This window comes from Semicossyphus pulcher, unplaced genomic scaffold (genome assembly GCF_022749685.1).
Source record: "Semicossyphus pulcher isolate SPU_LCO1_2020_fin unplaced genomic scaffold, fSemPul1.0.p SCAF_10, whole genome shotgun sequence".
NCBI lineage: Eukaryota > Metazoa > Chordata > Actinopteri > Labriformes > Labridae > Semicossyphus > Semicossyphus pulcher.
The window spans coordinates 12,239,694-12,264,967 of NW_027211604.1; the positions used below are offsets into that span (position 1 = coordinate 12,239,694).

Below are 25,274 nucleotides of genomic sequence, written 5' to 3' on the forward strand. Positions count from 1 at the left end.
GATTTTCCCCTGCAACTGCGGCAGCTTTAAACCCTACAACCCCGCCCCTCAGCACTATCACATGAATCTGGACTCAACACTGGATGTGAAAAAAGTTTGGAGGTCTCGCTGAAATCGCTTTCTCCAACCGGATTTATATAGCCCCATGTGTACTTTTTTTTCGCAAAGGGGGCTTTTGCATCAGAAATCAGAGTCCGTCTGAGTGTGTTTTTTCCCCGGCTGTGATTTCTCCAGTTTACTTTTCCCTGCAGGAATACAGAGAAAGAGAGAGAGAGGAGGGGGGGGACGGTCTGGCTGCTTGAAGGTATGTGGGAGGCATGTAACGTGTTGTACGCTGCTCACATTGATTTTGTCAGCGATCCTTGCTTTAAACTGCACTCTGTCGACTTATTTACCCGCACAATGGGTTTCTTTTCACAGCTGATTAACTTCCGAGATGTTACAGCTTGAAACAGACGCACAAGGACACAAAAGTTCAAATGGGGTGGGGGGGGGGGGTTGGGGGGGCAAGAAGTGTAAACAAATCCGATCATAACTCCAGACGCGTCTCGTCCAAACGGGCCTGGTTTTTAATTTCCTCTTTGTTTTTGTGCGTGTTTGTTTGTGTGATTAAACTTTTCGACAGATTTGTTGCGACACCAAACTTTGGCGACATGGACGCGCACCGCGGCGGCGCGCCTCCGGCCGGGCAGCAGATCGTGCACGTTCGCGGGGACTCGCAGACGGAGCTGGAGGCCCTGTTCAGCGCCGTGATGAACCCCAGCAAGTCCGCCAGACAGCCGGCCTCTCTGCCCATGAGGATGAGGAAACTGCCGGACTCCTTCTTCAGGCAGCCGGACTCCCGGGGCCACTCCAGACAAGTACTACTGATAACTTCTGCTAAATCCTGACGTGTTCTGACATTAACTAGGACTGCATACAGTACATAAACACGGAGAGATCATAATTATACGATAGGCTGTGTGCCAGTGATGGCAATATAAAGACAGTTACAGAATTGTCTCATTTATTAATTGCCCACTTGTATTTTCACACACAGGAGGGACAACATTTTACAAACACATCCTGAAGTAATCAATAGCCTATATAATAGGGCTGAAAATAGTGATTATTTTAATTATAAATTATTAATCAGATTGTTGTAGTCTTGTTTTCTTGAGAAAACAATGTAAAGAAACTTTTAATTCCCCACAGCCTGAGCTGAGGTCTTCAAATGTACTGTTTTCATTTGACCAACAGTCCAAATATTTTCACTTTCATAACATGTACTTATGGCAGTGACCATAACTAAATACACATAAGTTGTTAACTGTACATAGATATAGCTTTAGCTTGGAAAGTACAAAAACAATGATCAAAAAGTTATAGATTTTTTCATTATATAGTGCCAAATCATAACAACAGTTATCTCATGACACTTCAGAGCAGGTCTAGCATGTACTTTTTGTTATATTATTTACAGAGTCACAACATTAATCCCCCATGAGCAAACACTTTGCAACAGTGGCAAGGAATAACTTCCCTTTAACAGGCAGAAACCTCGAGCAGAACCAGACTCATTGGTGAACAGCCGTCTGCCTCGACTGGACGGGCCAAGAAAGTGGGATAGAGAGAGACCCAGAAAGAGTGAAATGGATAGAGATAAACAGACATCACCAGGCTTGAACAATTCTTTCTGATTTTGTAAAACTAAATGTAAATACATTTTTAGATATACCAAATAGATGTAGAACTTATCAGCATAGCTTGTGTGAATTACCTTCATATAGGTGACACTTTCGCCCCCTCTATGGGGGCAGGGCAGCTAGATTGTTACACCTGGCGTATTAAAGACATGTAGACATAGAATTTAATTGAATAGATCAGCCCAAGATCAAGACACAGAATTCAGCTGTTTCAGTCAGTATCAGACAAATATCAGAACACTACAATGTCCACAGCTGACAGGCTGCTTAACTGCTCACTGATTGTGTTTCTGTGTCCATGTTTTGTTGACTATAACAGATGTTGCGAGGCTTTCAACGAATGGGACTCTATTCTGATATAACTTTCTGTATTTGGCACGTTTGGTCCTTCTGCCCACAGAAAGTAATTTTATTGTGTTATTGACGGTGAATCAGCAGTTTAGGCAGCAACTATCCACAATGCGCTCAGTCTAACGTTAGTGTTTCTACTTCTGTAATCCTGATACATTGTTTTCACTGTCTAAACTGTAAGGTTACTCTGTGGGAAAGGCTGTGGGAAAATCTCAAAATTGACGCAAGAGTTCATGCAGAGTTTTGCAGTCACCAAATACTCTTTTTGTATTCTTTTTGTTTGACTCCTGCATGCATTTAAAACACTATTTAGAGAAGTGTTTTCTCAATAATCCCACATTATTATGAATTTGCCTATAATAGGATTTTATAAGTTGCATTAAAGGAATAGATATATACGTTTTTAGTAACTTAAAAACTGCTTGTTATCAGTTATAAAGTCTTCAAGTGTTTGTCACTCTGTTAATCATCCAAATCTTTTCTTCCTGTTGGTTTATGTTTCTGATATCTGTTTGTTGCAGTCATTAAAAACCCTGTTTATTTCTCGTCAGGCCAGTTCAGATGGAGGTGTGTGCGGCTCCCTCACTCCTCATCACGTCCGCGCCCATTCCTCCCCTGCCTCCCTCCCTATCAACTCCCTCTCCACTCAAGCAGCTGATGTAGCAGCAACACCGATCATACCCGACGATGTGCCACTCCCCCACGGTTGGGAAATGGCCAAAACTGCTACTGGCCAACGTTACTTCCTCAAGTAAGGTCGAACTTCTGTTTGTGTTTAAAATGTTTCACTTTAGGTCTCATTTTTAGAAATCATCCCCCACCTCCTGTTCTATAATTAACATTTCTACAATCATCCTTTTTATGGCTGCAAAAAATGTTTTTTCATTGTTTATTTTAGGCTTTTAAATGTCAGAAAATAGTGTAAAAATACACCTAAATATTCCCCAATTTTCCCAAAAGCTTTTTTAGTCAAACTAATTGTTCAGAAATTAAACCACTTCAGTCTGCAATCATATTAAACAGAGAAAAGCAGCAGATTGTCACATTTGTGAGGCTGAAACAAGCAACATTTCTGCAGCTTTTCTTGACAAATGACTTTCTAAAATCCCATTTTATCAAAATATTAGTTAATTGATTTGGTCTAGATCAGGAAATGATACAATTCCAGCATTAGCCCTATTTTAAATGCAACACAAGTAATTTCTGTAGAATAAAACTGGAAATGTGTCCTGTTAAACAAAATATCAAACAGTACATCCTGCCTACAGACAAAATGTAATTAAAAGTAAAGGGAAACATTGAAGAGAGACACGTAGCAGTGCAGATATAACCAGGCCTCAAACTTATCAGCTGCAACAAAACAGAAAATGTTCCAACTACTTTTGCAGCTCATGTGGTTTCAACGAGTGCTCATGGCCTGACAGCTCTCACTCCTGTCAAAGGCTACTGTAGTTTCTCTGAGTGAGTGTAGACACTCACATCTGGTAGTACAGGTAAAGCAGGTCCGAGGTAAAACGTGCCATCGTACTTCTCATCCATCAGGTTGCATTGGTTTAACAGAAACAGATACGTTTAGACTTGTTGTGTGTTCCAGTCACCTGGATAAGACAACCACTTGGCACGACCCCCGACTCTCGCAGCTTCAGTCGGCTGCAGCTCAGCATCCCATCTCTGGCACTCCGATCCACGCCCACTCCCTCAGCAACCCAGCACCCACTACGCAACCACAAAACATCAATCCAGAGACAGGTATCACTCTGCTCCCCCACTCTCACTTTTTTAGTTTCTCTTTTAATTAAAGGCCTGCTTTTCACAATAAAACTCCATTGGCAGAGGGCCAGGTCTTTGGTTGGGTGTGACTTCTTCCCTTTTGGTGTCTGCATCCATCGCTCTGGTGACTTTGATGGGAGTTGTAACTTTATTAACTTTAATGACTATGTCTATGATGAAACGGCTACAACCAGAAAGTAACTCTCTGGTTGTATGTGTTTTGGTGCATCGCACTCAATTAAGAGAAATCTAAATATTTAGAAGAACATGCGTAAACAATTCAAGCAGTTTATCCATGAAGTTGTTTTTTATTAATTATAATTTTTATAACTTCTTGGACTGTAAATTAAACTAATGTAAAAATGAAGGGTCTGATCACACAAATTATAAAAACCTTTTTCTACAGGAAACTGTGGGGTTTTGAGAGGAGAGGTGTGAGGAGACAGAAATGTAGGTTGATATGGTCCCTGGCTGGTCAGTGTTGTAAAGGAGAGGTTCACATTTTTTAAGTTGCATTGGAAGCATATCAGAAAAGGATGAGCATCTACAATTTTTAGACATATTTGACAATTGTGAACCTTAGATTTAATGAGAAAAGTATTTTGTGGCAACTTATGACAAGGAAAAGTAAAAGTGTTAGTCACTTTAACCCTTACCCTCAGCTCTATAGACTAATATTAAACATTTGTAAGCTAAATTTGGGTTTGTCTTTTTTTTCAAGGCTGCAACTAAATTTTTTGGTTCATTCTTCTCCTCTTATTTACTTGTTTTAGGTCAAATAAGGCAACTGTTTGCACCATACATAGCAAACAGAAACTGTGACTAGCTAACGAAAAACTTTTAGAATGTAGCCGGCGCAGCTAAAGATAAACATGTCTCCTAGGATTTGGACCAGAATCAGAGCTAAAAGGAGGGTTAATGTTAGACTTTAGCGCCAAAAAATTAAGAATTTTAAAACAACTCCTAATCATGTAAAAAGCTATTTTTGCACGAAAACTTTAAATGTGGTTATGAAAATATCTATTCTCCATACGGACACAGTCGCCTTTTCCTGCCACATCAAGCCATTAGTAGTTAGCTCAAATGCTGTTATAATGTTGTGCTACAGTGTTCCAGGTTTCCAAAAAGTATACACTTAGTGATTATGACATATTATCATTTCACAACGTCTTGAACTGAATGATATTGAAAATCTGGAAAGATATTGGGCCATATTTGAAGGCAAAACAACATATTTGGTAACTCATTTCCTTGTGTTACACAACAGCTAACATTAGCATTTAACCACTTCCTAGCTAACATTACTGTTTGATAGCATCATCTGCTTTATAGTCTATAAATGAGAGCCTACTTGGTATGGAAATTCCAAGGTTTGGAAATCTTAACTGGCTAACTGTGAGGAAGTGAAAGTCAGGCCATATTCTAGTGTAAAACAGCATATTTGATAACTCGTTAGTTCCTGACAGCTTAGCCGCAACAGGTAATGTTAGCACTAAGCAAATTCCGAGCTAACATTACCGTTAGCTAGGAATATACACCTTTCTTATTGTATCGCTTAACGCTATCAAATGGTTACCTAGGAGGTGTTTGTATGCTAATGTTAGCTGATTGTTGTGTAACACAAGCTGATGGTTTATCGAATGTTTTTCTTACCTTGAAAAATGGCCCTCTTGATTTTCACAATCCATTGTCTTTTTAGTAACTGATCAATCGAGAAGCTGAAATGATAATAATTTATCAGACACCCTAAATTTATACGGCATACAAGCTGGAACAAGGCAGTACAACTTTTTAAATCAGCATTTGAACTTCCCACCTTAAGCGTGATGTAAAAGGAAAATGGCTGACATGTGAATATGGTTAATTGACATAGGTGTTTCTCCTGTAAAGAGATGTTTAAGTTGAATTTTTACACTGTAATTTGGCTGAACAGACCCTTTAAGAACAAAACCCTTGAAACTTTCTTTTTATTCATGTTTTGCTCTTTTTTTTTTTTTTACTTATTAACTTCAGTGTTTGACCATCACCTGCCAACTGAATTCAACCTTCAATCTACTATTAAAACTCTACAAACTAGAAACTACACCGACACAAAAGGACATGGGACAGATTCTACTTTTAACTCTCCATGCACTCCATCCACCATTTGCCTTCTCACTGTGTACTTTCACTGCTGTTCAGGTCCACTGCCTGAAGGCTGGGAGCACGCTGTGACTGCAGATGGAGAGGTGTACTACATCGATCACATAAATAAGTCCACCGCATGGGTCGACCCGCGTCTAGGTAGCACACCATCAAATTTGTGTCTCCTGAATTGACAATTCTTGTTCGTCAATGAGAAAACATTTTTGTTCCAATGTCCACCATCACACGTTGCTGTTTGGCAACGAAAAAATAAGAAAGATCGCAAAGTTTTGACAACTTTTTGCTCATTTATGTCATTACAAAAAAGTTTGACTTTAATAGAAATATTAACTTTATCATGAAAATGTTCTTCTCTTTTGAATTTTATGTTTCAGCTCAGAAGATGAACCCTGGCCTCCTCGGCTTGGCTCTGCAGCAAAGGCAGGAAAAGGAGAGGCTCAGATGCAAACAACAAGGTCTCCCTCCACAAATTGCACCACAGGTCAGAGGTTGAATCAAATTGTTCTAGGAGGAAGTCACTTAAAAGTTATTTCTTGTATTTTCTTGTTGAATGCTGTATATTAGATCAGATTTCACAGAAATCGTCCTTCAATTGAAAAAAAGTCAAAGAGTTCTACATTATGTTATAAAAGAAGATGTGTGTGTTGTAGGAGGCAGGAGGAAGGAACCAGATGCCCGGAGGGATGGATCATGACAGGAACGCACAGACACTTGTCCCGTCTCTGGATGTGAGGATCAGAGCATCAAACCACGAACCCACACTTAATGGGTCAGTGTTATTTATTTTCATATACTCTAGATTATAAAACATTTCTGAAGTAAAACCACTTACAAAATGTCAATGAATCATCTATGGAAAAACTAATTTTCTTCAGTATGATGCAAAGTTTCTATAAACACCAGCTGGTGCAACTTGGAAGTATCTTCAGAGATGAACCCAGGGTCATAGGGTGTTTCAGGTCTTTCATCATCAGGCACTCTCACCAGGGCGACCCAGACGGGGGTGATCAGTCCCCGGGTTGTGTCCAAGAAGCTCGCTGCACCATGGTTCGCCCCTCCTGATCTACAACCACCTTGAAGCATTTTCTGCAGCTTTGTTTCTGGTGGCTCTTCTCTCCTGCAACCCTCTGATGCCCAGGACACTAAGTGTCCGATGTTTAAATACCAGAGATATTTGGCCCTCTTGCGCTCGGTGGGCTCCTCCATCCGGTCTTTCCACGGGACAGTGAGTACCATCATGACCACCTGCTTGGACGACTCCGATGTTCGCACCAGATCTCGGCAGAGTGTTGTCCTTGCAATGTGGTCCAGGAAATTCAGTTGCTTCCCTAGGTCAAACCTCAGCTGCTAGTTGCGGACTGTGACTAACAGCCCAGTTGAGGCCCTGTGCGCCAACTGAGATCATTATCCCGATCTGAGGATGGCAATATTTGCCCTGGTGGAGAGCTGCTGTTTGCTGTGCTGGATACCCGTGCAGATGGTTTCTGCTACCAGCTTCAGCACCTGGTCATGCCACCACCTGTACCTCCCTTCTCCCAGGGCTTTCAAGCAGCACCTTAGGATATGCTCTTGGGAACCTCTTCCCAGGCACAGTGAACATGATGTCGTGTCGGCTAGATTCTAGCAATGCAGGTTGGATGGACTTGACATCATTCACCGCCGGGATCAGGAACTTGTGTCTAGCTGGTTCTGACTTCCAAAGCTCTGTCCAGGTGATCTTACAAGCAGTTTTGTGGTCCCAGTAAGTCCAAGCTCCCTGCCTGTGCATTGCCACAGTGCTGTTGCAGCGCTCCTCTTCAACCTCTGCACGGATCTCCCCCGTATCAGCAGATGTTTCTCTTTCCCCTGGGCTTTGTCATACCATTGTCTACTGAAGCTGCCCAGCCCTGCTCGTCCTGCTGCCACCATGCTCACCAAAATGTGATGTCTCAGCCTTGCTTCCGCCTGTTTGCTTGCTTGACTCCTCCCTTCTGGGACATTATGTTTCATCGGGGCCGCCAGCTTATGAGGAATGGATCTGTAGGCATTGGTGAGGTCTAACGAAACTACTGGCAGGTCTCCTTTGTTTTCTCGTGCCTAACTGATCAGTTGAGTAACTACTCCTGTGTGTTCTATACAGCCCGGCATGCCTGGAAGTTCTGCACTGCAGTGTTAATATAGGAGATCCTCAGGAGGTACTTTGTCAGGCGATTTGCAAGGATCTTGAAAGAGACCTTGCCTTCCACACTGAGCTGGGAGATGGTGCGGCACTGTGTGATGTCTTCTGCGTGCAGCTCCTTTAGTATCCAGACTCCTTCTTCATATCTCCACTGTTTGGCTACCATTCCCCTCCGCCATATTGCCCTGATGGGTCCCGATGGGCACAGTCTCTCCAGGTGTCTTGGACAGTGCTTGTACACCTTAAATGGTACTCCACTTGGCCCAGGAGCTAAGCTGGTCTGCGCTGCTCTGATTGTATTCCTGTTCTCTGCCAGGGTGGGCTCCTTGATGTTCAAAGGGATGGGGGGGTCTCATGAGCTCTTTGCAGTGTGCTAGGTCTTCCTCCCTCCAGAGGGCATGCCAGAGGCTGATGAACCTCTGTCTCAAGCCATCCGCTTGCAGAGTAGCATGTGGAGCTTGGAGGTTCTGGACATTGTGGGGTGAGTCCGAGAACTGCTCCCCCTCTGTTTCACCAGGGGCCATACTAGGTACTAGCTCTGTGCGTTGCTCTACTTGCTTCCTCCTTGTACAGCTCATCTTGGTCTGGTGGATCTTCAGACCTCTCCAGTTCTTGCAAACCTTTCCACAACAGGTTCCAGTTTGTCGATAGTCCATTGCCAGTATTCAGTACCGTGAAATCTATCCGTGTGGGGAGCTCCCTCGTGAGAGCTGCAGCTTGGGGTATAAACCCTTACAACCCCGGTTGCCGTCTCTCCAAGCTGTTCACTGTCTCTCAAGTTGTCACCATGTTATTCGTGGTTGTCATCCAGCCTTTCCTGGAAGTCACTGGCAGGCCAGGATAAGCTAGTTTCTTGAAACACCAGCTGGTGCAGCTGGGACACATCTTCCGTGATAAACCCAGGGTCATAGGGTGTTTTGGGTTTTTGATCATCAGACACCCTCACCTGGGCGACCCAGCAAAGTGATCAAAAGAAAGGCCCTAGTAGTATATTTTTATTTTTGCTGCCATGACCTTACAGTGTAGATGAATGGGATTCCGTTTGTGCAGCTCAAAGCATTAAAACTAACATTTAAAAGTCTCAACAACAGTGTCTCTCCAGGAAAAACCTCTCTGCTTCTCTGAAAAATTAATTGTCAGTGCCAACAGTTTCCATGAAGCATTTCTGTTGTCTGTAGACAGTAGTTCCTGTGAAAAGTAGTTGCAGGAAGAATTGTTGTATATAACATTTCCATAAAGTTCAGTCAGTTCAATTTCTTTTTTTTTAGCAAATTGTGATCAGATATGAAGGAATGTTTGTGTGTTTTTGTGCAGCGCTCACTCTCGCAACGAGAGCACTGACAGCGGTCTGAGTGTCAGCAGCTTACCCCGCACGTCGGACCACATGTTGAGCTCTGTGGATCACATGGACACCGGTAATACCACACGCACGCACGCACCCACACACACACACACACACACACACACACACACACACACACACACATACACACTAAAGTTAGTAGCCCTCCAATTTCCATTGTAAATATCTGTATTTTACTAAACTAAACAAAATGATGAACACTGTGTATAGTTATGATATCCGTTGATAAATCTACATTGTAGCTACTAGAAAGCAGCTTATTTTGTGAGTGTAGAGTTTAAGATGTTTTGGAATTTCTGCCACTGATAATAGCATTATATTGGCCTATTAAACTGAGACACCTTAACGATTTTACTGTAGAACTAAGAACTATTGTATGCTTTGAATATCTGTTATAAACACTGACTTGTGCACTTTCAGTAATTATTTGTGTAACTGAGGGAAACCAATTATGTGCTTAGTCTGTAATTTTGCCCAAAATCATGCAGAATAATTTTATTTCTCCATGAAAACTATGTAGAAACACTTCAAGAACATGTCGGTGAATAAGATGGGGATCCATCCAATGCAGGAAATTGAGAAAATATAATAAAATACATCATAGGACATAGACTTGAATGTGCTGCTAGTTGGGATTCCAAAGAGATTTGAGCCCTTCAAATGATGCCCCACTGATTCCTCTGTATTTAGCTGTAATGTGCGCATATTTAGTTGATATGTTTTTGTACATGCTGGGTTCTTTGTGTTTATTTTTTTCTGTGAATCAAACAGAGGTCGGAGATTAAAAAAATATATATTTTAGTGTACAAACACACTTAAATTTCACACACCTCACTGTTGATATAAAAACTCTCAACACATTTCAGTAATATTTCTTTTCTTTCTTACTTCTTCAGGCGACTCCGGCGACACCTCCTCCATGGCCTTACAGGAGTCGATGCCTGTGCTCCCGATGTCTGAGGGCGAGGAGCTGATGCCCTGCATCCCTGAAGGTCTCAGTTCAGACCTCCTGATGGACATGGAGACCGTTCTCTCCGGGTCGCACATGGACAGAGACAGTCTGCTCACCTGGCTATAGACACCACCCAGCCACCACCCACATATGGTTTGACATCAAATCTTCAAAACATGACTGAGAATTCGGGAGAAGTTTTGGCTTCAGAAGTGGTACAGAACAACATTACTGAGAGAATACGCTACTGTTGTGTGATGGATAGCTAAACAACACTACTCGCACCCTGAAGAATGAAAAACCCGGCTCTGACAGAGGGTGGTAAGCTGCTGGTATTTCCTCTTTTCGGGGCCTGGTTTTTACAGAGATGCACGATGGAGCATCCATTTTTACGACACTTCTTTCCTTTTAGTCATCCACCTCAGATTATGCTCACCACGCTTCTTGTAAAATGCATCAGTGCTATTTTTAGAGTGCAGATTTGTTTTATTATCCCCACTTGGGTAATACTGTTTGCAAGAAACTTTTAAAAACACAGTGTCAAGTCAAGGAAGTTTGCATGTAACCGTTACATAAATGCAAAAAAGTAACTTAAACGCTGCTTTAAAGATGCTTAACAATAACCGAAAATATCATATCCACTTCATATCGCCTGGGGAATAATAGAGTAACATGCAGTGATTTTACCTCTCAGCAACTTGTAACTTGGGACTTAACACACTCACAGGTATCTAAAACATGTTCCTTAGAAGCATCAGAAGTGAGAGCAAGACATAATTTACCAAGCTTTACACTACATGACATCACACTACATCTCAAACCTGCACTACCACTGCTACAGGAGGAGAGGACGCACCCTTGTGGTAGACTGTAGAACATTTAAAGCACTAACAACACTCCTCCTTCACTCTAACACTTACTACGTCTTTTAAAATGCTCACAAGCCAAAAAACAGTATTAAAACATCTATGTTGATGACCTGCTCTGAACCAAAATTGTAAAATAGATAAGCTTTATTTTTGGTTCACATAGAAGATCGCCTTCTGACAATTCAAAACCTTTCACAATAAAAGAATAAAAGGCTACAGGCTTGTGCCACTGGGAAGAGTAGTCTTAACTTTTGGCAGTAAAACTACAGTGAAGTAGTTTCTGTAAATGACTTGTCATAATAGAAACAAGTACTGGAAAATACAGTGACTATCTGAAGTAAATGAACATGCAGTCCGAAACCATTTATGGTTTTCCCCCAGAAGGCTGTAGTACTGACGTATGTGGTCATAAACCACCAACATAACATATAGGCTAAGCTAAGAGGCGTTGAGCTATTTGGCATTTGCTTCTTTTCTCTTGAGGTTAGACTTTTATTTTATAAAAGTGTTTGAATTTTTTTCAGAATATTGGATCACATCTGCTCTAAAACCACAAGAAATGCCATAAAAATATATTTTTTTCAAGTTCATGTTTTGCTGATACAGTTTTAGATCTTGTTGCATTTTATTGTGAAAAGTCTCGTCTTTGTATCCACTCCAGCATTTTAAAAACAAGCTTTACAGAGGTAGTATTTATTGGAGATTGGTTTTATTGGATTACGCTATAATGTCCAACCTTTGTGTAGGAAATGACGTCACACAGAAGCCACCAGAGCCTGGACATATTTAGGCTCTCTTTAGTGTGCAGCAGAGATTTCAGCACTTTGTACTCCTCAGTGTGGACACCACCCTCTGTGGCTTCTTTAAGAAAACAGAAAATATTTAATTAATCAAACAGAAACTCTGAGATTTAACACACAAAAAAATCATTTTCCACAGTTTCCCATTATCGGCTTGTTACGATCTTAATCGTTTCCCTTTTTCACGTCATTTGGATTCCTGAGTAAAAGACTTACTTAGCTCCTTAACTACAAATTGACTACACTTTTACTGACCTTAATAGTAATGAATAGTCGGATGTTTAATTCAGTCTACAGTAATGATACGCAATTGTTTCAAAGTCCTGATTAATATCCATGTAGGACATGAATGCCTTGAATAGTTTATGCATAAGCGCATTAAAATTTCTAAAGCAGAGCAGCAAAATACTCACATTTATGTAAAGTGTTTCCAAATTGTTGTCTAAAACATGCATAATAATCCTGGTCAGTGCTTTAAGATATTAGTTTGCTACCACTCCATAGAGTTTGAATTTCCTCTGTCTGTGGCTCCAGTGTTCAACTATTAAAGAACTGGTTTGTAAGTGTTATGGAGGAAAATGTGAGCTTTAAAAATAGTCCATTTGGAGAGTCATAGACCCGGCTGTGCCTCCTCAGAAAAGCAACATACTAATTGTGGATGCTGTGTTCTTGGTGTATTTTGCTCTAACTGCTATGTGGTGCTGTAATACAGAAGGCAATCGTCAATCAGGGGAGCTCTTTAATTCTCCTCGTTTAGTTAAACTATATAATGCGTATATAATCTGTTTTTTATCTGCTGGGTTGTTTCTGCAGTGTGTGTTTATATTGAGTCTGAATTTGAAGCTGTTAATTATTGGTGAGAGCATTTTTTTCTAACCACCTTCCTTTTTTTAAATACAGTATATAAAAAATATAGATGTCATTCACAAAAGATTAAAGAGCCAAGTTACCATGAGTTTTTTCCAAATTAAAGTACAATGGGCTCGACTTGGAGCGAGTTACCGTTCATACACATAATGCAACAAACTACCTAGCCTACTATTTATCTCGGCATGCATGACACCTGCTATGTATGTTACACATAATGATGTTTATTATATTATATTATTATTGTATTTACAGAGTTTGGAAGCAATCAGACTTGTTTTGTACCTTTTTATGCATGTGCTTGATATAAATATATTTCTTTTTACTCTCACTGTAATCATTTTAAAGGAGTTTCTGTTTAATAAAGATTTAAATGCACCACAATGCAAGTAGTAGTTTGTAGTGATGTGTTTAATGTGGAGTGATGTGTTTAATGTGGAGTATCCATCACATGGTTGTTGAACTACATTTTGATGTCTTAATGGATGTACTGGTTTATTGTTTTGTATTTACACAATGTGTCGATTTAGCTTCATCAGGAAGTTGGGTACGGCAGAGAGTGGCCCCTAACTGAGTATAGATTTATCTAATGTCTGAAAACAATAATATGAAATATCTTTTGATATAATTCTCATTGTTTGTCTCTCTGCTTTCTGTAGAGTCTTGGATCTATTTTTCATTCAAAATAATCACATACATGTGTTGTTACACATTTGAAAGCATGAATATTGTTTCCTTTCAGTCCTGAAACACAACACAACATGAACATAAAATTTTAGGCTGTAGTGATTTCAAGGACATAAGGATCTCCCCCTGTAACAATGAACTTCTGAAAACAGAAAGAAATGTAGCCTTGTTTAAATAAAATCAGGAACCGGGCTGAGCAAATCAATCACCAATATCTTACTGTGTAGCCCATGAGAAATGCAGAAAGGTTAGGGTTAAAGTGCACTCAGCACTAGTGGCGAGGGGGAGTGGCGAAGATGAGGAAGTCTGGGGAAACCCTTAACCCAAAGCTAAATGACTTCACTTGACTCACTGTGTTTTAACCATCTGACTGGAGCTCACAAGACTTCTATGTAAGTATCTTTTCTTATAAGGAGCATTACTTGTACCATTGTTTTAACTTTAATATTCTTCGATGAAAGAAGAGACAAATGGGCATTTAATTGTTGCTAAAGTTAAAAAGTTATGTAGTTGATCAAATGTATTGTTATTGTTATAGTGTTAGCTCATTTTGTTATATATGATTTAGTTTGAACTACTAGAATTGTTAAATGGAGGTTTTCATCGTTTTTATAAATATTAAATATTGATAAAAAGAGAGAGAATTAAAATGATTTGATAATCACCAAAGCCAAAGTTTGTTTATAATATGGAGAACCTTACAAAGACTTTACACAAAAGTATAGCTTCATCGTTCCAAAATATATAAGTTCAAAAGCTTCAAAACACGGTTTTGAGTGCGATTGTGACAGTTTTAGTGTGGATTACATTTGTAATTCAATTTCAAATGTTAAAGTAAGTTAACAAAAGCAGTTGATTCATGGCACCAAACATATTGGTTCAGATTTATGTAGGCCCATGTCTATTGTGTCATATATCAAAACCAGAGTATAACCCCTCGTAAGTTTTCAGAAAACCAGCAGGTCTCTGGGATTCCATGAGATTTCACTAAGTAATCATTTTGTTGCATTTTCGTTTCTATGGAACCGGAAGCAGCCAGAGGGGGCGGTGTCCATGACGACAGTCTTCCAGGATACACTGGGACTTTCCGTACCGACGGTAAGTGTGCCCTGGTATTACCACTGGAAAGGACATAGTGATCAGCTGTTTGACGGATTATCTAGTATGTTTGTGTCACTAAAAAGCTGACGAATGTATTTTCCCTTTTTATTGGGGCTGCTGCAGAGCTAAATGAGCGGAGCAAAGTTTGAAAACGTCATCAGAAGCAAGCGCTAGCATGCTAGTGTTTGCTGATCTTGTCAAACTGGTTTATGAGAGACGATGATTGTCATGTCATTAGCAAACTGTAAGCTACGTGTATGCTTTAACTATAAATCGACTGCCGAAACCGACTTTTAATCAGTCCAATTCCGTACTCAGTATGAAACGACTTAGCTAACGTTAGCCTTAGCAGAATACAACCAAAATACAACAAAGCTCGAGTTAACCGGAAGTGTCTGGTGAATAACCTCTGTGGGTGTTCAGGAAAGTACCTAACCAGCCGGAGTACATGACAGTAATTTATAAACAATTTATAATTGGTTTTCATATTACAGTTTTTAATTAAATGCATATTCACATGCAGTTTTGTTAAAGGGACACCCGACTTTCCACCTCAAAGTCAGCTTTGCTACCTGTTATTAGGAGTAACAGCTGATGACCTCAGAGTTATCACGACATGGGCTTTTCGTATTTATGATCCTAAGTTATATGGATTTTAACTAATTGTGATCATTTATGACTTCGAAATACAGCTTAGGGCTTCATTAGGTTAAAAATCCGATCTGTTTAATTACTGTTTTTTGTCTTTTCTTCAGGTCCTGATATTAATTATCGAAAGAGGGGTGCTCGTCGTCCTTATCAAAGAGGAATAAAACATTTTCTTATTGGCTTTTTACTTTTCAATGATGGAGGCTTAAACACCTACAAAAGGGATGTCCGCAATGGGGGGAGGGGTTTGAGAACACATATCCCTTGGTCTGTGTACGTGTGTGTGTATGCTTGAGACATACGGTATATTAAATTAGTGGGAATGCTGATTCAACATTTTTTTAATTTGCTACTGCTTCAGACTTAGTACTATAGAAACCGTTCAACTATCAAACTGTTCAGCTTCTTCAGCACATGATGGTGTCTACTTTTTACATTTCTACTCTTTATACTTAAAATATTCAGCTTTTTCTACATTTTTTTTACTGTTAACAGATGGGAAAAATCTTCCAACTTCAACTTCATTTTCCCCACGCATTTTCTGTAGGAAATGCAGTTTTTCTAGTTTAAAATGTTCTTACATATAATTACCAACCTTATGTTTGAGTTTGCATTATTAGATATCTTAGAATTATGTTTGCTTAATATACAAGATAATCAAGTGTGTAAGGATCCTGGGTGATCGCGTTAAGTGTAATATTATTGATGATGCATTTAGTACATCCTTTTTTTGCAGCGCACAGGAAGTGTTTAGTTGGACATGCTTGCACTGGGGCTGTGACAGAAAAAAAGACAGTGGGGTTTGAGTCAGAGGTAGTACTCTACAAGGTAAAATTGATGCAATTGTAGAGAATATTAGGCACCTCATGCAGCTTGTCTTCGATAATGTGTGATGATGGTGGTTGCTTGACTGGTAGTTTTGTTTCTTCTGCACTAGTTTTGCTCTTAGCCTTACTTTCTTTTTTACTTTTTCTTTCCCCACACCTCCTCTGTCCCCTCATCAACTTCCGTCTCAGTGTGAGTGAGTGTGTCTGTATGAAGGCCAGACCTTGGGTTTTCTCAAACCCCTCTCCCTTGAAGGACATCTCTTCTCCCTCTTTGACTTGCTTTACTTAAATACAAAAATGGAAACTCTTGTTCAACTCAAAAATAACCAGTTTTTGATGGATCTGTTTCGCAACGGACACCCACCTGACCTACAATATGATAACTCCTCAGGTAACAATTTCAGTTGTTTTGTTTTACTTTATTAGGTACATATGAAAATATGAATACAACTTACATATCTAAAGTTCTGTATATCTAAATGTCAATATGATTTTTTACCCCTAGAGCTCTTCCGCATCTCTACCTTTGCTCGATTCCCGGCCTCCGGGGTCACGGAGAGAAGTCTGGCGAGGGCAGGTTGGTTCTACACTGGCGTGGGCGACCGCGTCCAGTGTTTCAGGTGTAACGTGACGGCAGAGGGCTGGCACGCCGGAGACTGTCCAACAGAGAAACACAGACAGCTCTCTCCTTCCTGCTCCTTCATCCAGAGCCTCCCATCTACAGCCAACCTGCTCTCCTCCTCCCACTCCGCCTTCTCCCCACTTCGCATTGCTCCATCCATACCAGTAAGTTCAGAAGAACTTTCTTTAGTTCATAGTAGAAAGTTGCCCGTGTGTCTTTGAGAACCATAGCTGAAGGAAAAGTTAATGAAAAGTTTTGTTTGGGTTAAAAGTTTAACATTTTGCTTCTTTACCCTCTAGATTTCAGCTCCTGCCCCGGCTGCTTCCAACCCGACAGCCAGCCAAGGTGAAGAGCCAGTCGGCTACCTTAACATGGGCTTCACAGCTCCACCTCCCTCCAGCCCGCTCAGCTCTCGCGGTGTAGAAGACATGTCCCACCAGAGACCAACATGCCACAACCCCAGCATGCGCAGAGAGCAGGACCGCCTCGACTCCTTCCACCCCTGGTCGCTCTCCATCATAACTCCTGCCGAGCTGGCCAAGGCGGGCTTCTACTACCTGGGCCAGGGCGATCGAGTGGCCTGCTTTAGCTGTGGAGGACAGGTGTGTATTATCAAAAGGAGCAAATAGTTGATTAATGTTCAAATAAATCTGTAATTGTGTGGTGCAATTAACCCATAGAAGCTAGAGGTGAATGATTATGTACATTTAATTGTTGTTGTTACCTCAAATCTTCTTGTTTAATTTAACCTATAACATTTATTTCTCCTACTTGTTAACAGGCTTTGATATTAATGAATTAATACACAATGCTGAGATAGAATAAACACACTTCACAACACAGATGGCGTCCGATCCCATTAACACAGGACATGACAAGTTTTTCTTTGCATTTGCAGTTGAGTAACTGGGAGCCAGGTGACAGAGCCGTGTCCGAACACCAGAGGCATTATCCAAACTGTCGGTTTGTGCGGGGGGACAGAGCTGACAATGTGTCACTGGCAGGAGCTGCGTCAGGAGGAGTCACTTCTCAACTGTCCACAGGAGCTCCGACCCTCAGTAACGTGTCCAACCCTGCCATGCAGCAGAGCGAAGAGAGGCTGCTCACTTTTGTCAACTGGCCGTCTCGTATCCCCGTCCGGCCCGACCAGCTGTCTAAAGCCGGCTTCTACTATGTAGGTAAGGACAGTATCAAAGACACACAGTTAATCACCAGCAGTGGCCTGATGATAAGGAGGAGCTAGGTGGAGGTGGAGAAATATTAGACTTCTGGTTAGCATCATAGCTAGAAGGTCACTGCTTTCTGCTGGCCTTTCTGTGTGGAGTTTGCATGTTCTCCCCGTGCATGCGTGGGTTCTCTCCGGGGTCTCTGGTTTCCTCCCACAGTCCAAAGACATGCTCATTAGGTTCATTGGTGACTCTAAATTGTTTGTCTGTCTCTATGTGTCAGTGATTGACTGGCAGTCCAGGGTGTACCCCGCCTTTCGCCCACTGACAGCTGGGATAGGCTCCAGTCCCCCGCGGCCCTGATTTCAAAATCTTAAATCTGTCATTGAAAGTCTTACAAATACTTTACCTGGAATTTTCAGTTAAAAAGTTTGCATTATTTCTTTCCCCTTCCTCATACAGTTCATATACCAGTAAGAGCTACTTTCCCCATGCTTTGTGGGGTTGCCCACTTCAGACTGGTATTCATCAGCACAGCAGTCTAGTTTCTTTTCATTGACGGTGGAAAGTCCCAATCCTAATCTCATTTGGGACATCTGGTTATGAAGACTTTGAGCCATGATCACATGCCACTGCGAAATAAAGGATTAAAACGTGATCATTTAACTGCTCAAAGTTTTAAACAGAAGAGGAAATGAGAGATATGTAGTCATATGTTCAAAGATTCATTAGAATCATCATGTTTCTTTTCTTTACCTGAAACCCCCGTAACCTTTTAACACTGAAACTGTTTGCCCCAAAGGTCGTAACGATGACGTCAAGTGTTTCTGCTGCGATGGAGGCCTGCGGTGCTGGGAGTCTGGAGACGATCCGTGGGTGGAACATGCTAAATGGTTTCCTCGGTAAACGCAGTTTATTTTAAATACTTAAATATGAATGGGTTGTCCAGAGGTCTTAGTCATTTAATACAACGCTGTCTTTTTTTTTTGTCTAAATGAATCTTATCTATTCATGTACCTCTGGTTATTTGTAGGTGTGAATATTTGCTCCAGGAGAAGGGACAAGAGTTTGTTCACCAGATCCAGGCTCGCTTCCCTCGGCTGTTCGAGCAGGTGAGAGCAGCATTAATATCTGTTCTTACTCCACACATTTGTCAAAGAGTAACTCACTTAAAACTTCTAATTATCTCCCCCAAAGCTTCTTGTGAATGGAGACAGCAACTCCAGAGAGTTTGTCGATCCACCTGGTGAGTTTGAAACATTTTACAATCAGACTGGTACCGTTTGTCCATTGAATATATATAGACTCTTTACCACATTCATACATGAAACATGAACAGTTCTGTGCTGAGACACTAAACTACCTTCTTTTGCGTCTCCTCCTCTCAGTGGTTCACCTCGGCCCGGGAGAGGAGCGATCTGAGGACGCCGTCATGATGAACACCCCTGTGATCAAGTCAGCCTTAGAGATGGGCTTTGAGCGAAGTCTTGTCAAGCAAACGGTCCAGAGCAAGATCCTGACCAGCGGAGAGAACTACAGAACAGTTCAGGAGCTGGTCTCAGACCTGCTGAGTGCCGAGGACCAGAAGAGAGAGGAGGAGCGGGAGATGCTGGCGGAGGCGATGGCATCAGGTACAGCCGAGGGTGAAAATAAGGATGTCTCTGCAATGTATTGTTCGGGAAAATTAACATGAATTTAAGTGATTGTTGTAGAATCAGCTGGTGCTGATAGTGGAGTTATAAATTGCTTTTTGTTTCAGATGGTTTTACGTTTGTGAAGAGACACCAGGCCGCGTTGATCCAGCGTCTGAAGAGTGTTGAGCCAGTGTTGGAGCATTTACGAGAGCAGAATGTATTAAGTAGGTTTCCTATCTTTTTCTCTCTTTTAAGTCTGAGTTTTGAAAAACAGTTTTTGGAAAATATACTTACACAATAGGGGGATTATTTTAGTCCTCATTAAGCAGCTGCAGTGTCTAGAGAAGTAAAACCTCTGGATTGTGAGTAACTCTTCCCTGTGAACCTGCAGCTACAGAAGAGTACAGCGGCCTCAAGGCTCAGACGTCGGCCCAGCAGCAGAACGCCCGGCTGATAGAGCTCGTCCTCACCAAGGGAAACGCTGCGGCCGAGGTGTTCCGCAACTGGATCCAGAAAAATGACGTCCACCTTCTCAGAGATCTCATGGGTACGTCTTTTACTGTAACACCACAGAATTTATGAGTGGAGTTTATCCCAGGGAAACATTTACTGAGTATTAATCGATGTTGTTTTTCACATTTTAAGCCCAATCAAACGAAGCAGCATCACCAAGCCAGGATCTCTCAGGTATGAAGACACAGCTGAGCCTCATGCAGAGCTTCTGCCCTTACACTATAATGTTTTTCCGTGTGAATTTCTAAGATGGTAAATGTATCTTTTTCATTGCAGACCTCCCCATGGAGGAGCAGCTGCGGCGCCTGCAGGAGGAGCGTACATGCAAGGTGTGTATGGACAAAGAAGTCAACATCGTCTTCATCCCGTGCGGACACCTGGTGGTGTGTAAAGAGTGTGCGCCGTCACTGCGGAAGTGCCCGATCTGCAGAGGCCTGGTCAAAGGCACGGTCCGAACCTTCCTCTCATAACGGGGAGGCTTTGATTTGTGCTCTCCTCCGCAGTCTCATGTGCCACAATGATGTGATTGAATGTAAGCAATATGACATTAATTTATATTACCTGGAAAGAGCAGGAAGGTTGTTGTGCATCTTTTTACTTTCTTTTTTTAACAGACATCTGAGAAGTTTTATATAATTTATCTCAATTTTAAATGACATGTTATAATATGTTCATATCTCATTTAATCTAATTTTTCAGCACATTATCTGGCGTTAACTATTAGGTATAGGTGATATACATTATCTGATATCAGTATCGTACTATTAATGGGTATATTTTCATGTAATCAGTAACGATCACAATAAGGAAAATGTATGAAAAATCTTGCAAAATGATCAACATTCAATAGTTTCCACTGTTATTTATTACATTGACATTCTCAACACCTGTAGAACAAATATTTAAATTATTCTGTTTCTAATGCATTGTAGTGTTATGATTCATTAAAGTCTAATAGCCCTGCAGTTAATAAAAGTTTGAAGGTTTCAATCTGTTTTTTTAATCATCAAAGGTATTAATGACACGGTCAGTGAGGCTTTGGTTTGACTGTTTTAACTGCTGCACATCTCCAATGTTACTACAGCCAGTTTATTTTAGATGAACATGCATATACTGTTGGTCTTTAGGAGGTTAAGTTTAACGTCTATTGAAGTGGTGATACTAGTTCTGCTTTTTCAACCACAAATTGGTCTCACTGATAACCAAGATATCAGTGGTCTGCTTTTGCTGTTTACTTAATGAACCACCTGCCTCTAGTAAGTCTAGTTTATTAGTTACGTATGAGCAGCAGCTGAACTTATGATTCCAGTTCAATAAGGACATGAGCTGCTATGAGAAATTAAAAGTATTCACAAGGCTTAAGTAACACCTGCAACTTCAGCAGTAAAACTAAAGTGACAATACGAGATGTGAACATTATAGATAAGTCTTTGATGTTTGATAAAACTCACTACCCATAATACAGATCGCAATGGCAACAACTTTTGGAATAAACTTCCTGTCTTGATGTAACAAATCACTCTGTTTGTCTGTTACACAGAAGCCAAACGTAACCCCCTACATTTAGGTGAAAGAGAAAAATAATCTATTAACTTCAGTAAATAAATTCTCATCACGGTCAATTTAAGTGTCTTAATCCAAATGAAAGCCCGCTAATGTTTATCATTAAACAACTTGCACAAAGTGGCATTAAGGAGCAGTCTTTCCAAATTCATGCACTGCTAGAAGGTACTTCAGTGCTCGAGCTGGACTCTAAAGGCCTTAATTTCAAGAATACTACCGATGCAATTGCAAGGTATGAATTAAAATAGTCTAATACCCACAGCAACAGTTGTATTGTTTCACTTTGTTTAATTACTAGCTTATATTAGAGTGTGGATAAAAACACTTACTTGTTTCAAATAAAGCATTTTTGAAGTTGCAAGACTAAAAGACCTTGCAGGAGGAAAATTAATACTTTCAGACACTTGTAGCATACACAGACTTCTGAGTGAATGTTTATGGAAGGGTCTTGCAAAAAAAAGATAGAACCATGAAGTCACACACCTGACAAATCCTTATAATGTAAATAAACAACCATGGTAAACCATGAAAATCCTCTCCTTAACTGTATGTATTATTGTGTAAAGAGAACTCAGGAAACACAAGAAGCTGAATCTGTTTTAGTTTATACAAATATTTATTCTTCCACAAGTCTCAGCTGCAGTTTAGATGATGCCAATCTGTAAAGAAGAAAAGGACAAGAATTACACAACGTTCATCAACAGAGTCAATATATCTGTGCCTGCACCATCTGGCATCAGTGGTTCCTTTGAATGCATCATAGACATTCAGACGTAATAAGTTTACATCATGTGCACAGAATCAACAACTTCTGGAAGCAAATTCAACGTTTGCTGAAGTGACCTAGCCTTCAAATCTTCCAAAAAAAATAAAGTAACCTTAATGAATGACCCAAGACTCACCTTGTTTGCAACATCCAACGCATCATAATCTGGTGCGAGACGAACGTACGCCTTCTTCTCACCGTCAGGCCTGAACAAAACAAAGATGCACCAAGATGAAGAAACGAGCATGGTCAGTAAAATCAATGCAATCAACCCTGATAAACAGTCGACTAAAGTTCCAGTTTTTATTTAATTCTCATTAAATTATGATGCCTACATGGGTATATTAAAGTTACGCAATTAATTATAGACACCACTCTATCCAGAGTGCAACAAAAGCTAAAACTATAGACGTGATAACAGACAGAATACAACACCAATCACTGCTCTGAATTATGAATAACATTTAAAAAGTGCAGATTTGGTGCAATCATTTAAATTCAGTCCAAAACAGGTCGACATGGAACAGCCTCGGTTAGGATTTCTACCTGATGAGTGTGTTGACTTTGGCGACGTCAATGTCGTACAGCTTCTTGACAGCGTGCTTGATCTGATGTTTGTTTGCCTTGACGTCCACAATGAATACAAGTGTGTTATTGTCCTCAATCTTCTTCATGGCGGACTCTGTTGTCAAGGGGAACTTGATGATGGCATAATGATCCAACCTACAGGGGGAAAAAAGTGTATATAAATAACCAAACCTCAATATAGCCCCGTTTATATCTTCTACATTCGAAAAATACAGCTTCAGCTGGATGCATCAGTAGGTTATAAAGTTGGAATCATGCTTTTTCATACTTTGATCGCTTAAACCATCATGTGCACCAAGTTCATCCCTGTATATTTCAGCAGCATGCAGTAGCCATTACTCACTTGTTCCTGCGAGGAGCACCCTTGCGAGGATACTTGGGCTGCCTGCGGAGACGGAGGGTTTTAGGGCGACGGAAGGTGGGAGAAGTCCTGACTTTCTTCTTCCTTTGGCTGTGTACGCCCTTGAGCACAGCCTTTTTGGCCTTAAGAGCCTTTGACTTGGCCTCAGTCTTGGCCGGGACAGCTGAAAAAGAGAGACCATTTGTTAGACAGTTGGCATTCTGTGCTCCTGGAAAAATATCAGAATATAATGCAAACAGTAGAAGTCCCTCTCTTTTCTGATTTGACTGAGGTACATAACAGCTTAAGACTCTAAAATTAGCCCCAAAATGTTTAATGCTGACCATTAGTTAGCTGTTCACTTTATGAAGTGCCATCAGCCAAAGCTACATTTACAAGCTGAAAATAACAATCTATACATCCATGTGAGATACAGTTGTCACTTGTCTAAGAGGGGCAGACAGTTTTAACACTGAAGCTCAATTGTGTGCAACCAACGAATTTGACACACGTTACCTTACACATTGTGACAGTACCAATGTACTACCTTACATTATAACCTTTGACTGGTGACTAATATATAAACAACGAGACATTCTTTGTGCACGGTGCTTTTAAGGTCCTCATTCAGCGCTAAAAAAATACATAAACTGTTAACACTCAACAAAAAACGACTAAAGTCTAAAGTAAACCCTTAACAGACACATGAGCAGCACGGAAACGTCAAACATCTGTCATAACTATGTTTTTGAACCGGCGTTATCAAGAACGTACGAGAGGGCTTACGTTTGAGACATTTTAATAGTTAATTTTCTTGTATTACAACTATAAGTAAACGTGCTAACATTCACGTGTAGCTAGCTAATGAAACGCCGCTGAGGTTCGGAAAACCCGGAGCTAACATAACCACAGTAACAGGGAATCCACAAACCTATAACACAAAAGCTATGGCTACCAAGGCCTATTTATGTTCCATAGCGGAGACACACGCACTCAATAAACAATGTAGAATTAAATTATAGCTGAGTAGTAGTGGTAAATAGAGAGCGTTATGAGTCGACAACGCTGCTAGCCAATATTAGCTTAGCATCACGTTCCAGCAACGATGCCGGAGACAGTCTGCGTTACCAACAGATTAAGACATTTGACAGATATACACCAAGTCTATTTAAACAACGGCCAGCTTATCTATACATGTCGGACACATTCATGAAACCTTGGAGGCTAATTTTGTTTTAATAGTACGAATAATCCATTCAAAATGATTAGGATGACAAACCTTCCTTCTTCACCTTCGGTGCCATGTTGAGAAAGGAAGGCTAAATGGGGTTTCCTGAAGTATAATGCATGGGCGAGATCTCAGAGCACATGTATCGCGAGAGTTGAGTAAACCGATCTCCCATTCCATACCTCCTGCGGATAGGGGCCAATCGACATGGATGTATAACCATCGATATACTTAATATAATTTAATTTATGAACCATTTGTTTAATTTGAAGCGGCAATGTTTTTTATGTGAACTGATTTTTCAAAGGTTGGAATGTGCTTTTTAACACCTTTCAAAGTAAGTGTAAATAGAGTATCACCACAGACTATAAAGAAGCACACTTTTATGCCAGTTATGGCGTAACAAAACGGAAGTTAGAATGCGTTTGTAAAATATGGTAGTGTTAATGCACACAATGTGTGTTTCATTTTTTTCCACTGAAACTCGCTAGAAAGGTTTATTTTCAACCTTTTTAAGGTCCTCACTGGAGGGGGTCTTTAAGTAGTATCACATGGCTATACTTTAATAAATAGCCTTAACAAAAGTTGTTGTCCTATTTATGCAACTAGGTTAAAAACTCTAACTTTAATT

General features: G+C 40.6%; 3 protein-coding genes and 1 non-coding gene across 4 annotated transcripts; 2 read left to right on the forward strand and 2 right to left on the reverse strand.

The window, feature by feature from the left end:
• The first annotated feature begins 78 nt into the window (after positions 1-78).
• Positions 79-13,334, forward strand: LOC138605151 (transcriptional coactivator YAP1-like). The gene is made up of 8 exons (XM_069677267.1): positions 79-304; positions 626-860; positions 2,588-2,787; positions 3,631-3,785; positions 6,326-6,432; positions 6,602-6,720; positions 9,424-9,524; positions 10,369-13,334. Exons 2-8 carry the CDS (start codon positions 654-656, stop codon positions 10,548-10,550), a joined length of 1,071 nt encoding a protein of 356 aa, XP_069533368.1. The 5' UTR covers positions 79-304; positions 626-653; the 3' UTR covers positions 10,551-13,334.
• Positions 13,335-14,002: 668 nt separating this feature from the next.
• On the forward strand, positions 14,003-21,622 carry birc2 (baculoviral IAP repeat containing 2). Its single transcript, XM_069668277.1, has 14 exons — positions 14,003-14,039; positions 14,680-14,745; positions 15,504-16,614; positions 16,729-17,009; positions 17,145-17,447; positions 17,744-18,023; positions 18,814-18,913; positions 19,045-19,123; positions 19,209-19,257; positions 19,400-19,642; positions 19,771-19,869; positions 20,037-20,192; positions 20,291-20,332; positions 20,435-21,622. Exons 3-14 carry the CDS (start codon positions 16,521-16,523, stop codon positions 20,626-20,628), a joined length of 1,920 nt encoding a protein of 639 aa, XP_069524378.1. The 5' UTR covers positions 14,003-14,039; positions 14,680-14,745; positions 15,504-16,520; the 3' UTR covers positions 20,629-21,622.
• Positions 21,623-22,314: 692 nt separating this feature from the next.
• Positions 22,315-24,744, reverse strand: rpl23a (ribosomal protein L23a). Its single transcript, XM_069668288.1, has 5 exons — positions 24,695-24,744; positions 23,419-23,599; positions 23,034-23,210; positions 22,624-22,693; positions 22,315-22,380 (listed from the first exon to the last, which is right to left on the reverse strand). The coding sequence occupies exons 1-5, from the start codon at positions 24,717-24,719 to the stop codon at positions 22,366-22,368; spliced, it is 468 nt and encodes a 155-aa protein (XP_069524389.1). The 5' UTR covers positions 24,720-24,744; the 3' UTR covers positions 22,315-22,365.
• On the reverse strand, positions 23,300-23,371 carry LOC138605926 (small nucleolar RNA Z17). The gene has a single exon (XR_011309344.1). It is a non-coding gene; the product is annotated as a small nucleolar RNA Z17 (small nucleolar RNA).
• Positions 24,745-25,274: the final 530 nt, after the last annotated feature.